Consider the following 17,315-nt stretch of genomic DNA (forward strand, 5'->3'; position numbering starts at 1 on the left):
TGTTGAGGATTGGTGGTGCAGGGCCATGAAGGGGGGATCGGGGTGGGGTTGGGGTCAGTGCTAGATCTTAGGTGCTGAGAGAAGGCTACAAGAGAAGAGCGTTAGAGCTGCCACAGCCTTTTTCCGAAAGCGACTCACACCCAGACACACCCCTCGTGCAACCCTCGCCCTCCGGGGCTGGAGGCTAAGCCAGGGCAGGGCTCGCTAGACCCTGCCGCTACCCGGCCTCCTCCAAGCAGGGAGCGGCTGGAGCTGGGGCAGGGGTCTGGCAGCACGGCCCCCGGGGAGTCTGGGGGCGTGGTCAGAGGCCGGCGCCCGCGGCTGCGGATTGGCTGTCCAGCGAGCCCGTGGGCGGGGCTCCGGGATTGGTCCCGCTTGGCCGCTCGCAGACAGCCGGGAGGCGGAGCCGGCGGGAGCCCGCCAGCCAATGGACGCGCAGCCCCGGAGCAGTTACAAAGGGCCGGAGCGAGGCCGCCGCGGCGGCGGGAGGTGGGGCGAGGCAGGGCTTGTTCAGGCGAGGCGGCGGCCGGGCCGGACCGGGCCACAGGCGGTGGCGGCGGGACCATGGAGGCGGCGGCCGCTGCTCCGCGTCCCCGGCTGCTCCTCCTCGTGCTGGCGGCGGCGGCGACGCTGGCCCCGGGGGCGACGGGTGAGCGGCGGCGCGGCAGGGCTGGCGGGCGGCTGCGGGGCGCGCGGGCCGGGCCCGGCCTCTGGCTCGCTATCTCTCTTTCTCAAACATGGCGCGGGGCCGGGGGCGCAGGTGGCGGCGCCGGGCCGGGGCCCGGCTGGCCTGGCCTGGCGGCCGCCACGCGAATCACGGGCGGGGAGCGCGGGCGGGGCGGGGCGGGGCGGGGGCGTGTGTCTGGGCGCGGGTGGACGTGCCGGGCAGCGGGCGGCCGCCCCTGCTCCCAGCTCCCCGGGGGAGGTGGCGTCGGGCGGAGCGGTCCGAGGGCTGGACTGCCTTGCGGGGAGCCAGGGGGCGCGGGCCGAGGGCCGGAGGTGGTGTGCGGCCGGCCGGGCCTGGAAGAGCCCGGGCGCCTTGTGGCGTTGTCTGGGCGCCCCACCCCGAGCGGGAGGGTCGCACGAGGTTCTCGGGGCCCGGGGCGGGGTTGGGGTCGCCGGAGGTTTCCCGGGCGGGGTATGAACTCTGAGCCTGCCGAGCTCAGGAGGGGGCGACGTGTGGGGGAGACCCCCGGGTCATGGGGGTGCCCTCGTTTTGGGCACCGGCCGACCCCGCCGAGAGGGGCTGTTTCCCCAGCCGGGGGTGGCTCTTGGAAGGGGGAGCCGCGAAGCTTTGTGTGAGAAGAAGGAGGCACGAAGATGTGCGGAATGTTTCTTCTTTGGTGCGTCTGGGAAGTGTTGAAGTGAATCCAGTAACCAGAAGGCTACAGATTGTTTTCGTAGTAGAAACTTGAACGTTTGCTCACTCTGCGGGGTTTGGAATGTTTGAATGGGAATGACTCCGAATTGATCAAACGCTTTTATTTCCTCGAAGGAACATCGCTAGTGATGTTCCTTTTCTTGAGTGACAGTAGTTTGAATCAGTAGTCTCTGTGTACTTTGGTTTTCAAGGGAGAATGTTTGTTTGCTCCTTTTTTCCCAAAATATGAAGTCAGGATGGGATATGTGGTAATAACCTACTTCCGTGGAAGGAACAGTGAAAAACTTTGTTAACATCCAGACTAAAATACTAGAAACTAAAATATAGAATCCTTAGTGTTAGAAACTAAATTACATTGAAAGTACATTTCTGTTTCTAAAATTGAATACCAAATGTTTTAAAAAACAAACAACTCAAGAATGAGAGTGCCAATTATGAGTAATAGCTACTGTCTGTTAAAAGCTTACCATGATGTAGATGCATAAAGTACATTATCCAGTTCTCACAATGAAACCCTCAGGCCTTGTGGCATTTGCCCCATGTTATAGATGAGAACACTGAGTTTCAAACAGGTTAGGTTAAGTACTTAGTTACTAAGAGCTGGAGTTAGGATTTCCACCCAGAGTTCAGTCTTTCCAGAACCTATATGCCTTAATATATACACCTGTCTGACGTAGCCCATATTTCTTTTCAGTCCTCTAATGAGCACTTGGTCTTTATGATTACCTTTTTGGTTTTGTCTTCACACTATGAAAATCCGGTTGGCTTTTTTCTGATGCCTACCTAGTCCATTCCTGGAATCCCTTCATACTGGGCCTACATTAGAGGAAATGCTGGTTTTCTGACAATGGCCTAAGGAGTGGGGGCAAGGTAAATATGTGGACAGGTAGGAGAATCCATAGTCAGGTATCAAGCAAAAGTAACATTTCTACAGCACTAATAATTCGAATAGCATACTTCACTCTTTCCACCTAGCCTACCCAGCACACTAAGTGTTCATGTATTCACTTGACAATATTGGACTTAATTAGCATCCAGAACAGTGCTCAGTCCATGCTGGGGAGAATCTTCCAGACTACACTGGTGTGCATACAGCACAAAGTTGATCCTGGTGCTGTTACTCTGTAGTCTAGACTCCCTCAACTGGTCTGCCCACGCTTGTTTATGTTGATCTTTCATCAATTCTGAAGCAGCTCAAATGCACTTTTAAATTTATAATTTAGCTTCCTGTTTAAGACCTTGCAGTTATTCCTTATTGTCTGGGTATCTATCAGTTTTGTATTTCTCTGCCCAGCTTCTCCTCTCTTTAACAGATTTCTCTAGGGAAATTGGTTCCCTGTCCCTAGTACACAGATTAGTACCATACCAGTATGTCCACATATATATCCTGTGTGAGAGTCTGGTTTCCTTTCTGCCATCGTGCAAGTTTTTTCTTTGAAAACATGCTTAAAACCCCCAACTCTTTTTTTGTTGTTGTTGTTAAGTTTATTGATTTATTTTGAGTGAGAGAGAGAGAGAGAGAGAGAGAGAGCGAGCGTGTGAGAGCATGAGCCAGCCGGGGAGAGGCAGAGAGGGAGGGAGAGAATCCCAAGCAGGCTCTGTGCTGTCAGTGCATAGCATGATGAGGGGCTTGATCCCGAGAACTCTGAGATCTGTGAGATTATGATCTGAACGTAAATCAAGAGTCAGATGCTTAACCAACTGAGCCACCCAAGCACTCCTCCATAAATGCTTCTCGAATGTCTCTTCTTTTCTTTGTGTGCAGCCATCAGTTTAGCCCTGCCTGTTATCCCTTGACTCTAAGTTGCTTTCTAGTTTCTCTCTAGGCTTTTGTATAGGCTATTGCCAAGCTAATCTTCCTCAGCCATCCTCACAAAGGGTTTACAAGATTTTCCATTTGTATTCAGCAGTTAGAGCAATACTTGAGGCTTATGATTGAAGCCATCTCTGAGTATTCAACCAAAGATTCTCAACTCGTTACTACTGTAAACCCTCAATTCCGGTGATTTCTGTTTTCCCACTGACTCTTGACTTTTTAGCCTTTTAACTACATATTTAACTTTACCCCTTTTGGGAATGTGAGGAGAGAAGTTCTCAGTCCTGTCTTCATGTACTGATTTAGTTCCTGAACTCTTTATTTCCTTGAACTGTATAGTACTTACAGTTTGTGTTGTTTATTTCTACCATTCCTGTGCCGTTCTTTAACTATAGTTTTGAATGTGTTATAGGTACCCAGAGGGCAAGGGTTATGCCTTTTCCTTTATGCTTTTGGAACCTAGCACTGTGTTTTATATTCTGTTCCACTTAAATGCTTGTTGATTAAGTGAATTCCACTTGACTGAGCCTTCCTTTAGTATTTATACTGTTTTATGTAAGTACAACTTATGCAATATTAATTGGCATTTCTGTGTATATAATATGGAAATTGCATAATGTGATGAAAGAAGCAGTTGGTTATTAGATTTGCTTGTTAGTCTCAGCCTCACCCCTAGTTATACAGAAACTCTGGATCATACCTACTTTTCCTAATTCATGAGATTTTGAATACCAGATGAGAAAGTTGTATTGGAGTTTGAGGTTGCTATTTTGTGTTGATATTACTGGATTGATGTTCAGCCACCAATTTCCACTGGGCCACGTGTGTTTTGACTGATCAGACATCCTTTCTGATTGGTTGGCACCATTGTGGAGCCAGTTGTTAAATATTTTTAATATTATCCCTGCAGAGAGGCATCAAGTAGTCAAGGAGGGAAATGATTAATGTAGGCTGAAGTAATGGGGGGAGGCTTTCTGGACACTTTAGGACTTGAACTGACTTTGAAAGGTAGCTTAAATTCAAATGGGCAGAGAGGGAGATTTGATGAGTAGTAAGCTGTGTCCCCCACTGTCCTGGGGCCTACACCAGGGCAGGAATCAAAGCTTTTATTGACTGGCAAGTTCCTTTTTAGAGTTCAGTTCTTTATACTGCAGGGTTTGGATGTATTACCACGGTTTCTTTCCCCCAATTCTGAAAACTCTGTAATATGTGAATGGAAACAAAATAGAAAGCTAATCTAAGTGGGATAAATAAGGGAAAATAATATTATGGACTGCCCACCAGGGGTAAGCATTCTAATGCTGAAAGTTGTAAGTCCCTTTGGTTTATAAGGGAAAAAAATGACATCAGAGATTAGGTGAATTTCTTAGGGTCAGGCAGAACTAAGACAGGAATTTAGATTATCTCATTCCAAATCTTCTGCTCTTTTTTTTTTTTTTAATTTTTAACGTTTATTTATTTTTGAGACAGAGAGAGACAGAGCATGAACAGGGGAGGGGCAGAGAGAGAGGGAGACACAGAATCTGAAATGGGCTCCAGGCTCTGAGCTGTCAGCACAGAGCCCGACGCGGGGCTCGAACCCACGGACCGTGAGATCATGACCTGAGCCGAAGTCGGACGCCCAACCGACTGAGCCACCCAGGCGCCCCACAAATCTTCTGCTCTTTAAAATATGAAGGGCTTTGAGGAGGGGAGGGCAGGGTTAATGGAGTGACTTACCTAAGTGAAGTTAGTTATCTTGAATTTTACAGAATTTATGAAAAGTGACTTCTGATGGAGTGGGGGAGGGGCTAAAAAGTCCTCAAGAGAAGGTCAATATCCTTTTTATATTGCTGATAAAAAGACCTGGTGTAGAGCTTATTGATTGAGAAGAGTAGACTTTAGTAGTTTAAAAGATGGTAAAGCTGTTTGGGGTTTAATTGAAGTGGATGTAATTGAGAGGCCTTGCAGTGCATGGTCTAGGTTTAGAGTTTTAGATGATCTACTTTGTTGAAATTAAATAGGGAACTGACATGATCAAAATAATTGAGAGGGAGGTAAATCTTGTTCCTCTGAGGAGGGCTGCTTATGTGGAGAAGATCTTTGCTGAAAGGTTCTTCTAGGCCTAGTTGAAACAGTTATCTGAACTCAACACCATTCTGGTAGTACCTTTGTAGTTCATCAGATATTTTCATGTCTAATGACATGGGTTTTAAAAATGCCATTTTTTTTATGGATGGCCCTTTTGATGTGAGAACATGTTTCTTCAAACCACAGAGCCTCCTGCGCATGTTGACAAACTGCCTGCCTTTTGCTGTTCTTTCTTGGTTGTGGCTTACATAATGCAAGTTCTCTGAACAGATGGACTGTGGTTTATTATCATGTGATTGGGTCACATCTTTGCTTCCTGCTTCTGGAATTGAGGGCAGATGCTGGCATGTATCTCAGGGATTTTCATGCATTGTCCCATTGAACTGGCTTGAGAAAACTTTTGGAATCTTAAAAATTATGGTCTGTCTTGACCCGGCCTAACTCTAATACTTAGGGTAATTAATGACTTTCTTAACTGAATTTCTTCATTATCAAATCCAACTGTTATGCATAAACATTAAGATTTGTTGCTACTTTGAATGAGATCCAGTTTTAGCTCTACAGTTTTGGCCCAGGTGATGCAGGTAGGTTTCTTATGGTTACCCTTTTTTCATATGAACTTAATGATTGGTTGACTTATAGGCTATTTGCTTTAGACAGACACTTTCTCCAACACTAGTGAGAGAGAGGAGTAAGTCTGGGTCCAGTTTCTGTGGGTCCAGTTTCATAGATCACATCTGGCTTTTTGGAAAGCTACTCCCTGTTTGGCAATCTCAGAGAATACACATTATAAAGAATGATTTCTAACTTAAAAAAAAATTATGACTTGCAAGAGATGGGTGCACACAGGTTACTTTGACATTTCTTGAAGATTCAGTGGTCCATGTACCATTTATCAATCTGAAAAGAATATATGATAAGAATGTGCCAGGCATTCTGTCTGCCTTGTCTCATTTAATTCTCAGAACCAACGCTGATGGTAGTTGTATAATAGTACAAAAGTTTCTTACTTATGTACCAGTTAATTTCCAGAAGATTTTTTTTTAAGTCCATTTGTTACTAGGTCCGGGTGACCAATGCTCAAGAGTTAACTGTAGATTTTGATGACATTGGTTTTTTTTTTTTTTAATGTTTATTTTGAGAGAGAGAACATGTATACAAGTGGGGCAGAGAGAGAGGGAGAGAGAATCCCAAGCACGCTCCGTGCTGTCAGCACAGAACCCAACACGGGGCTCGATCTCATAAACCATGAGATCATGACCTGAGCCAAAATCAAGCATCAGATACTTAACTGACTGGGCCATCCAGGTGCCCTGATGACATTGGTTCAAACCCAGGATTCTTTTCAGCTATCTTACATGTTATTCAAAGATGTCAATATTCTTTCATCTTTTAGTCATAGATATATTTATAAAAAAAGATACTGCTTCAGATAGAATAGAGATCTGTAGGCTAGTAACAGTCCAACCACTGAGGTTCGAATGATTGTGCATTACCACTAACTCCAGTAGGCAGAGTTAACAGGATTTTGCTCAGACTGGAACTTAGTTTGTATCTGTGAAAGTTTGTAAAAGGAAGAGCTTCTGTGTTTCCATTTTACAGACCAGGAAACTGAGGTCATGATGTTAATAAGTGGTGGGACCTGCACTTGAACATTTTCAGAGGGTGTACTCTTTCCTGCACATCATGTTGCTTTTGTATACAGTAAATATCTTGTTTCGGTCACTTCATCAGGAAGGGGTTTTTTTTTTCTTCTTTTTTTTCAACCATGAGAATTTGCTTCAGCTTGTCTTAATTATAGTGTGCCTCTTTGCAACTGCAAGTTACTCAGATGCTTGCAGTCTTTGACTTATATTTTTAGGTAATTTTAATCTCTCTGATGAGTCTAATGATAGTTGATCACACACTATTTGTATTGATTTATATATTTTCATAGCACACTCTTTGCTTCTTAAAGTAACATAACCACAGCCTTGAAAATAGCTGAAAATTTGAATTAGAGAAAAGAAAAAAGCTATCACTGTCCATCATTAACTCTTTGACTCATCCATTCCCCATGGGTTTTTTTTAGTATAATAAAGTCATTAAAAAAATCATTCTATCTCTTTCAGTAGTTTATCAAAGCTAATAAAAGTGTTTTTAAGTTGCAAAGAGCTTCAGCTTGTAGTGACCAACACAGTGGGAAGTAGAGAAAGAGGCTGACTTCCTTTAAGAAATATGATACCTGGGGGGTGCCTGGGTGGCTCAGTCAGTTGAGCATCAGACTTTGGCTCAGGTCATGATCTCACGGTTCGTGGGTTCGAGCCCTGCATCGGGCTCTGTGCTGATAGCTCAGAGCCTGGAGCCTGCTTCAAATTCTGTGTCTCCCTCTCTCTGTCCCTCCCTCGCTTGCACTCTGTGTCTGTCCGTCTCTCCCTCTCAAAAATAAATAAACATTAAAAAAAAATAAAATAGAGAAATATGATACTTGGGAAATATGATAAATACAGATTCAGTAATAGCAGCCATAGGCACTGCTTTATAGAAGTGGTAGGACTTGATCCCCTGCCTTGTGGGATGGACAGAGTTTAGATTGGGGCAGAGAGAAAGCTCTCCTAGGTAGGGGAGGATGATGCATATGAAGAAGGAGCATGTTAAGTTCCAAGAATTTTAAAGGGAGGAGTGGAGGTTCATGATTTAGAGGATGGGTTCAAGGAATTATGGGCCTTAAAAATCAGGTGAGTGGTTTTAATCTGACGTGTTTTTATGACATTTCAAAGAAATCGGAGGAGCTGGTAGTAGGGCCTTTGCAGGGCTGTCCCTTTGCCTCTGCTCTTCCCCACATATCCGCACAGCCTCCTCCCTTACTTCTTCCACATCTTTGCTCAAATGTCACCTTTTTCTCAATGAGACTTACCCTGACCACCCTTTTTTTAAATTGCCATTATCTTACTCTGCTTTTTCTTTTTTTGTAACATTTACTACCTTCTGAGATCCTGTACTTACTTAACCGTATTTACTTATTTACTCTGTCTGTTGTTTCCCTCTTCCTACTAGAATATAAGTTTATGAAAATGGATATCTCTGTTTTGTTCCCACCGAATCACAAGGGCATAGAAAGTGTCTGGTGCATCATAGGCACGCAGTAAATATTTGTTGAACGGCAGTAGATCTTAGTTGTAGGAAGTTGGAGTACAAAAATTAAGGATTCCATGAAATAAAAAAAGAATGACTCCAGGACTTTTACATCTGGATAATGCTTTTAACTAGTAAGGAATTAGGTGAGAGAAAGATTGACAGGGAAATGAAACCTGATTTGAACATGTTGAGTTTGAGGTGAGGGTCGCATAACCAAGTGGAGTTTTTCAGTAGGCAGCAAAGATGTAAGATTGGAATGTGGTTGGAAATGGGAGAGAATCTTAGGCAAAGAAACAATTATCAGCATTTGCCTTCTACCTCATTCTCTCTCTCTCTCTCGCCCCCCCCCCCTTTTTTTTTTTTTTTGATTCTGGTGCCCTAAAAAGCCACCTTACGTGAAGTATTTGTTTTGACTGAACTCCTAGCTTAGATGTGGAGCCTTGCTCAATTCACTGAGATATTCTTCCTTCCTGGATTGCAGGTCCATGCTTTGTTCTCTCCACCCCCTCCAACACCAAAGAAATATGTATTCAGAATTATTTGTGATCTTCTGATTGTACTGACATTAGCGTTCAAGCTCTCTTTCACCTCTTGAGAATCTGCTCTGGTTCTTGGATGAGGTAGAAGAGAGGCCAACATATAGCATTCATACTCTTTAGCATTCATACCTTTGAGAGGAGCACTATTTTGTAACTTTCTTATTGTATGGGAAAAATCTATTCAGTGATTGGCTTGTGTCCTCTGACTGTTTTCCAGGAAAGGATTTAGGAAACTTGAAATAAAAACATATGCAGTAAGATCAGAACTAATGACCAGAAAGATAAGAACCAATAAATAAAAGGGGAAAAGAAAGAACAATTCTCCATAACTTTTAGCTGGGGAAAGCTTTTGTAGTTGAACACAATACGTAGCTCTGAGTTTTCTAGCAGTGAGAGCAATCAGGGAACCTGATAGTTTGCATCTCATTGCCTGTTACTGAGCATTTATGGGAGGCTGCCTCCTTCCTTAATAATAAGGAGCCCCAGACACAAAGATGCAATGCAGGGAGAATCTCTAAATAGTAAAGGCTTCCTGGACCTCAGCCCTGATTCTCGTTCGCAGGCTTCTTCTTCAACATGTATTGAGGGTTGTGCTACCATTTTTCTTCTCCATGCAAAGGCTGTGATCCAAGTATGGACACACTAGTCTTACGCTAATGCCAGTGGAACAGCTGATGTAAGGCTGCAGCATTTAAATCAAGCTTAGCTAAAAGCTAGAGGATAATGAATAGAGAAAGCAACATGAAACTGTTCAAGCTGGCTTACAAAGACATTTTCCTCATGTCCTTATCTTTTGGCCTGTCTCCATTTGGCAGACATCATCTGAGTACTGCCACCAGAAGTGAATAGAGCCAGGCATTTATCTTTCTTCAAACAGGGCCAAAACAGCAGGGTCCAGAGAGTGTCTTTGCTTGGGTTTCCCATCTGAAGAGCTGCCTCCTTTCTGGGTGATGGATGTTGGGATCGATGACTTCCTTTAGGAGAGACCACACATACTCAGAGAATGTGTCCTTACACAGGTGGGATGCATAGTAACCCTAATATTCATATAAAAGATACTCACATATGTTACCATGAAGGATATTCTTTGTTAGAAACATGCCAGTTTCATTGGGAAAAACAAGTTTCTCCCTGCTCTCGAGCAGAATCTATTATAGAAGGCTTTGTATAAGGGGCATGAGAGAGAAATCAAGTGAAGAGTTTGGGTTTATCACTGTCCATGACTTGAGTAGATTCACTTTCCTTTCTTACTTCTCAGTCCTAGTGTTTCCTTGTTCTAATCAACAGGGCTGAACCTCCTTATTTTTGTTCATTTGCTTCAGGATAACCATTCCATCTAGATTTCCTAGGTGTGAACCTCACGTATTACATAATAGTGTGTATTTATAGTTCTAGGACACCTTGTGCGGGCATCCTGTTACATTTCTACAATATAAGATCTTTAAATATGCATTGAAATACAAATAGCTCCCATGGAAAAAAGCAAAAACAAACAGCTTTTTTTAACTAGAAGTGAGGGCTAATATTTGGGAGCAATGAACATGGAGGAGATAGGTAAGCCTGAAGAGGAATGTAGAGATAGAAAGTTAGTAACTGACTTTTAATTTATATGAACACGCACAATATATGTATGATCTTTGTTGGTTTTTTTCTGGATGTATTTATTCCCAAATGGAACCATAATGTGCTCTAATTGAGTCTCTTTGTTTAGCACATGGCTGTTGATTTGAGTACTTTCTCCAATTGAAAAACTGACATTTTAATTTTGTTATTCAATGTGCAACAGATTTAAATAAAAACACCAAGATTGTGTATTGTAGATTTCCTTCAACAATAATTATATGTAATTATTTTACCAAAATAAACAAGTTAAAGTAGTTTTGGCTGTTTTATCGCATTTTACATTTGGAAAAAAATTACACACCAGGGACCAGAGTTTGCTCATGTTTCTCAGTGAGGAATGAAAATTTCTGTTTGCTAGTTCTAGCTAGTTCCACCAAAGCAGTACAAAATTGATGTTAGTAAAAGGTACTGAAAATGTGAAGGGGAAGTGCAACTGGAATTAGGTCAGAGTGGCTACATGCTACTAAAAACAGTGGGTAGTTTTCATGAATGTGGTATCTCAAAATTTTAAGGAACCTATGAAGATTAAATGAGATTATAGCATACTTCCTGCCACATAGAAAACACAAAGTAAATGGCAGTTATTTTTAAGAAAATTTCATAGAAATATAGGATTTTTAGGCTATAAACAACCATAAGTATGGGGATCATGATTATATTTTGTCTCACTTTATTTTACAGGTGAGGAAACTGGGACTCCGAACATATATGGTATTTCAGGATAATTTTAGGAAAATAATTCAGCTAATAACTAAACAGGAATTTCACTTAAAACTTCACTTAGCATCCCCCACCCCTTTTTTTTAAATGTTTATTTTTGAGAGAAAAGAGTGAGCATGTGGGGGAGGGTCAGAGAGAGAGAATTCCAAGCAGGCTCTGCACTGTCAGCACAGAACCCGATGCGGGGCTTGATCTAACAAACTGGGATTGTGACCTGAGCCAGAATCAAGAGTTGGACACTTACCCAGCTGAGTCACCTAGGCACCCCTAGCACCCTTTTTCTCACTCAAGTCTCCATTAGGGAGAATGGTTTTTTTTTAATTGCCTAAATTTATGGAAGATCTCCTTAAATGCTCTGAAATTAGACCCTCAACAGATGGTAAATAATGATAAAATCAATATAGCAAAATAGTGACAATTACAGAATTTAGGTGTTCACAGTTTTTCTGAATGTTCTGAATGTTTCTGAATGTTTGAAAATCTTCATACTAAAAAGTTGGGATAATTGAAAAAAATCTATAGTATCTCCTCATCCCAGATATGTTTCTAATACTGATCTCTCTAAACATAGACAAACCAACAGTACTTGCTATAGCCAAACGAAGTAAAAAAGCCAGGGCCCAGTGCCCTCTGGGATACACACAGTCGGCCCTTTTCTTGACATTCTTTAAGGATTGAGAACCACAGATCTGTCTTTTGTCCTTTACTTTTCTTTCTTTTCTCTCTCTCCTTTTTTTTTTTGTAAATTATTTGAAATTCTCTAATCACCAACAAAGCAAGCCAATTAACACAATTATCACTGTAGATCACTTTCTTATGAACACATACTCTATTTTTTCTCTTTCCATTGTTTTGATTTTATTTTTCCCATGGTAAATTTTAACTTTTGTTCTCTTCCTTATTTATAATGCATTTAAAAAAAACTTTTTTTTAACGTTTTTATTTATTTTTGAGACAGAGAGAGACAGAGCATGAACGGGTGAGCGTCAGAGAGAGGGAGACACAGAATCTGAAACAGGCTCCAGGTTCTGAGCTGTCAGCACAGAGCCCGACGCGGGGCTCGAACTCACGGACCGCGAGATCATGATCTGAGCCGAAGTCGGCCGCTTAACCGACTGAGCCACCCAGGCGCCCCTATAATGCATTTTTTAAAAATGTTTATTTTTGAGAGAGAGACAGCATGAGTGGGGGAGGGGCAGAGAGAGGGGGAGACACAGAATCCAAAGCAGGCTTCAGGTTCTGAACTCTCAACAGAGAGTTCAATGTGGGGCTCGAACCCACGAACTGTGAGATCATGACCTGAGCCAAAGTCGGATGCTTAACCAACCAAGCCACCCCGGGCACCCCTATTTATAATGCATTTATGAGCTTGAGTCTTTCTGCTCTCATGCAATCTTTTTCCCCAAGATCACAATTGTTTCTTCCACTTTATTCTTTAAAAAACAAACAAACAAACAAACAAAAGGCAAGGTCACATAAATATTCTTCTAGCTAGAGACTTTCCACCATTTCTCATTGATCATATACGTTATGTCAGATCTAGCCTTCCCTTGCCTTATGATGGGAGAAGGGGAAGGAGGGAGGAGTTTCAATAAATTTGAATTTAGGAGTCAGGCAGAAACCTTAGGGGATACTTTTCAAGGAGCAACAGACTCAGAATTAGCTGTGCATTGCAAACAGATGGCATGCCCTAAGGAAATAGCTGGGGTGCTTGCATCTAATTTAGCATAGAGATCCTGGAACTGGGGGGAAAGTCTCATGGAACAAATGGGTGTAATCACCTGTGAACCATTCTAAACCATAGCTAGGGCATAGTAATTATTGACGTCTGTATAGATGTCATAAATTCTGTACATGTGCTGCATAATTCTATACATCAAGTCCTGATAGACCCTTACCTTTTAATAACCAGCCTTCTACTAGAGGCCTTCTTCAGTAACCAAAATGCTAGCATTAATGCTAACAGCAATTTGAAACCCATATTCCTAGTGCTAAGCTTCTGGACATTTATATCGTGATGTCTGAAAACTGTATTTGGTTGGTTCTTCTGAAAGGAGCTCAGACAACATTAGATACTCTCACATCCTCATGCCCCAAGAAAGGCCATGGATTTAGTGGTTAGAAATATTACAACATATTATAAAAGTCACCTCATTTTGGCTGGTCTTTTCTGTCCTTATTTGGTTTAATTTAGCTGTATTCCTCTAGGAGACTGCAACCAGAATTGAACTGCTTGCTTGCTTTGATATTTTGTTTGACAAAGATGAACATTTCAGACTAGGGAAGTCAAGAAATTAAAACTTGTGTACCTATATGTGTGGTTCACCAAGTCTTTGAGATTTCCAGCAGTGTTTATCTCTGCCATCCCTCTTTTAGCTAAATTCAGTAAGTGTTTCTTTGTTCTGAAAAGGGATGGGAATGACATAAAGCTAAATACCAAGAGACTCAATTAAGTGTGGAAAGTGTGATTGCTTCCATGGAGCAGGAAATAGAAAGGGCTGGATGTTGGAGAGCTGCTATCTTTTTTGTGGGAGGAGGGGTAACAGTTTTGTAGAATTATTTGACACTGTAGACTCTGTACATACATAACTTTGATAAAAATAAAATCTAACTAAAAAAATAATCAATGGTCAGGACACCTGGGTGGCTCAGTGGGTTAAGCGTCCGACTTCAGCTCAGGTCGTGATCTCATGGTTCGTGGGTTCAAGCCTCATGTTGGACTCTGCTGACAGCTCAGAGGTTGGAGCCTGCTTTAGATTTTGTCTCCCTCTCTCTTTGCCCCTCCCCCGCTTGCATTCTGTCTCTTTCAAAAATAAATAAACATTAAAAAAATTAGAAAAGAATATTTGAATAACACAATAATAAAGATTTAATGTATTCCAATTTTATAATCATGAACACTATTCTTTTAAAATACTTCTTCACTTTTCCAGGAAATTGGTGATAGGAAGGTCTACAAAGAATACCCAAATTAGAAATTCACAACAACTAAAAGAAAAAGTCAAAATAAATAATATATCCTCTTGGAAATATAAGATTTTTCTTCTAAATAATCCCTGTAGTAAAGAAGAAATTATAGTTGTAATTACAAACCATTTAGAAATGACCGGCAACACAAACCCTACATAACAAAACTAGTGGGGATTTTGCTAAAGCAGTACCCAAGAGAAAATTCGAAAGCAAGCAGATTTCAAGCTAGAGAAGGAATTAAGTACAAATCAACCTAACTGCATGCAAAGGAAATAAAGATTTAGAAAAAATTACAGTAGATTTGATCTATAAAACACCAAATTGATTCTTTTTAAACACAGTACTAAAATGGACAAATATTTGAAAATCTAAAAGAAGAAAAAGACATGAATAAGAAAAATGATATAGGAGAACAGTATCTTTTTGACAGACTTTAATGTATTTTAATGTAGTTTAACTTCTGTTGTTTTCTCTTAAAGGTTAGGGCTTTTTGAATCCTATTTGATTAATCTTTCTGGACTCAATGTCTTGAAAATATTTATGTTTTATTCTAGAAGTCATCTTGCTTTACTTTAATGTTGATATGTATAGTCCATCTGGAGTTGATTTTTCATTATGGAATGAAATATATATATATATATTATTTTTTAATTTAATTTTTAATTAAAATTTTTTTTAACATTTATTTATTTTTTGAGAGATAGAGACAGAGCACGAGCAGGTGAGGGGCAGAGAGAGAGGGAGACACGGAATCTGAAGCAGGCTCCAGGCTCTGAGCTGTCAGCACAGAGCCTGACGCGGGGCTCAAACTCACATACCGCGAGATCGTGACCTGAGCCAAAGTTGGTCGCTTAACCGACTGAGCCACCCAGGCGCCCCTAATATTTAATTTTAATTCCAGCTAGTTACCATACAGCATAATGTTACTTTTTTCCTCTCTCAAGTTTTACTTAAATTCTAGTTAGTTAACATACAATGTAATATTTATTTCAGGTTTAGAATTTAGTGATTCAACACTTCATACGATACCTGGTTCTCATATCAACAAGTGCACTCCTAATCCCCATCACCTATTTAATCCCCCTACCCACCTCCCCCCTGGTAACCATCAGTTTGTACTCTATACTTCAGAGTCTTTTTCTTGGTTTGCCTCTCTCTCTCTCCCTCTCTCTCTCTCTCTCTCTCTCCTTTGCTTATTTGTTCCGTTTGTTAAATTCCACATGTGAGTGAAATCATGTGGTATTTGTCTTTTTCTGACTTATTTTGCTTAGCATAATACTCTCTAGCTCCATTCATGTCATTGCAAATGGCAAGATTTCATTCTTTTTTATGGCTGAGTAATATTTCACTGTGTATATGTATGTGTGTGTATGTGTTTTATTTTTTATTTTTAAAATTTGTACGCCTAGTTGATCCAGCACTACTGTTGGTAATATCTTCCTTTTCCCAGGGCCCTGCAGTGTCACTGCTGTCATAAATCAAATAGTTGTAGATGTGAGAATCTGTTTCTGGAATCTATTTGTTCTGTTTGTTCTCATGCCAATACTTAATTAATAGTCCTAATTATTATCATGTTATGATGGGTCTTGATATTCTGTAGCGTAGGTCTTCCAAAAGCATTGTTTTCCAAAATTGCTTTGGCCGTTCTTGGGATATTTTTCTATATAGGTTTTAGAATTAGCTTGTGAATTCCTACACACACACACACACACACACACACACGCGCGCGCGCACACACACACAACTGTAGGATTTTGATTTGATTTTGTTGAACCTGCAGGTCACTTTGCAGAATATTAACATCTTATAGTATTGAATGTCCCTCCATTTATAAATAAATAAATTTTCTTTTGTATTCTTCATAATTTCTGTCAAGTAATGCTTTGAAGCTTTCCCTGTAGAGGTCAGGTCTTATATATTGTTAGATTTATTCCTATGTATTTGATTTTGGATGCTTTTGTAAATGATACATATTTGAATTTTTGTTTTCTATTCATTGCTGGTTTGAGAAACACCTATCATGAATAGGTGTTGAATTTTGTTATTCTTTTTTTCATGTTGTTTATATCGAGATGATTTATATGATCTATTTACATTTTCCTAAACTGCTTGAAGTCTCTTATTCCTGAATCTGTACAGAATCCTGGTACAGCATCTCCCTGGAATGACTTCCCTTTCTTCTTTAGCCTTCTATAAGTCTCAGGGGAGGCACCATCTTTGAGGGAAGTGTCCCTATTCTCTGCTCTCACCACACTTTGTGCATTACCCTCTACCCATGGCGTGCTGGCTTTCTACCTTACATTGTGAGCTCCTCAACAGCAGGAATCTCCCAGGCTTCTCGGTCCTCCTGAAAGTGTTCCTCCTTTGTTCCCACACAGGTTACATACACTGTTCTGGTGAAAGGTGTTTAGGCCTTACTCTGCGCTTCTAAAATATGAACTACACAGTGACACCAGCTTGTTTCTTTATGGCTCCAGTAGGTCTTTTGCTATTTGCAGGCCCAGGTGTGACTCTCTTCTTCCTTTAATTCAAAGGTAGCTGGTGGGTGGTCACCACTTCCTTCTCTTACCACAGTTCTATTTTAGCTTTATTGTAGCCCAGAATGATTTGCCACTTTTCATTTAGGTTCATCCCTGTACCTCAGTACCTGTGCAACTGAGTCACATCACCTAGAGCCACTGTTGCTTTCCAGAGGGAAAGGCTTGAGTCCTTCATCATGTCCTACTTGGGAGAGATCACCATAGATTTTCCAATATGCTTTTTTCCCCTGTGCTTTTAGAATATATCTAGATTGTGTTGATGTAACTCTTTGGGCATTTCTGTTTCCTCAGCTGAAAAATAAGAGAAAAGGATCAGGTAATTACCAGGTTCCTCCAAGCGTGAACATTTTATGAGTTATGATTCTCTATTTGTTAGGGATATGTGCACACTGGATGTATTCCAACACTTTGTTAATTTGGGTTGGAACTGAAAATCTACTTTCTTGTAGGTACATCTCACGCTGCCTAAGAATTACTGAAGTTCTAATAACCCTGTTCAAACAGTCATACTGCTGAAAAACTCTGTATGGGTACCCGTG

The 17,315-nt window shown here is 41.3% G+C and overlaps 1 protein-coding gene across 3 annotated transcripts in view; it reads left to right on the plus strand.

Moving 5' to 3' along the window:
* The first annotated feature begins 427 nt into the window (after nucleotides 1-427).
* The window catches only part of TGFBR1 (transforming growth factor beta receptor 1), a 57,592-nt gene continuing 40,704 nt past the window's right edge, over nucleotides 428-17,315 (plus strand). The window contains exon 1 of one of the 3 annotated variants that reach the window (XM_047066932.1): nucleotides 428-649. In XM_047066932.1, coding sequence (XP_046922888.1) covers nucleotides 428-649 — 222 coding nt within the window. The remainder of the gene's footprint in view (nucleotides 650-17,315) is intronic. The other 2 variants (XM_047066916.1, XM_047066924.1) reach the window with 2 other exon arrangements.

This window comes from Lynx rufus, unplaced genomic scaffold (genome assembly GCF_022079265.1).
Source record: "Lynx rufus isolate CCGP_SWC_20201006 ecotype Redwood Valley unplaced genomic scaffold, mLynRuf1.p SCAF_10, whole genome shotgun sequence".
NCBI classification, from domain to species: domain Eukaryota; kingdom Metazoa; phylum Chordata; class Mammalia; order Carnivora; family Felidae; genus Lynx; species Lynx rufus.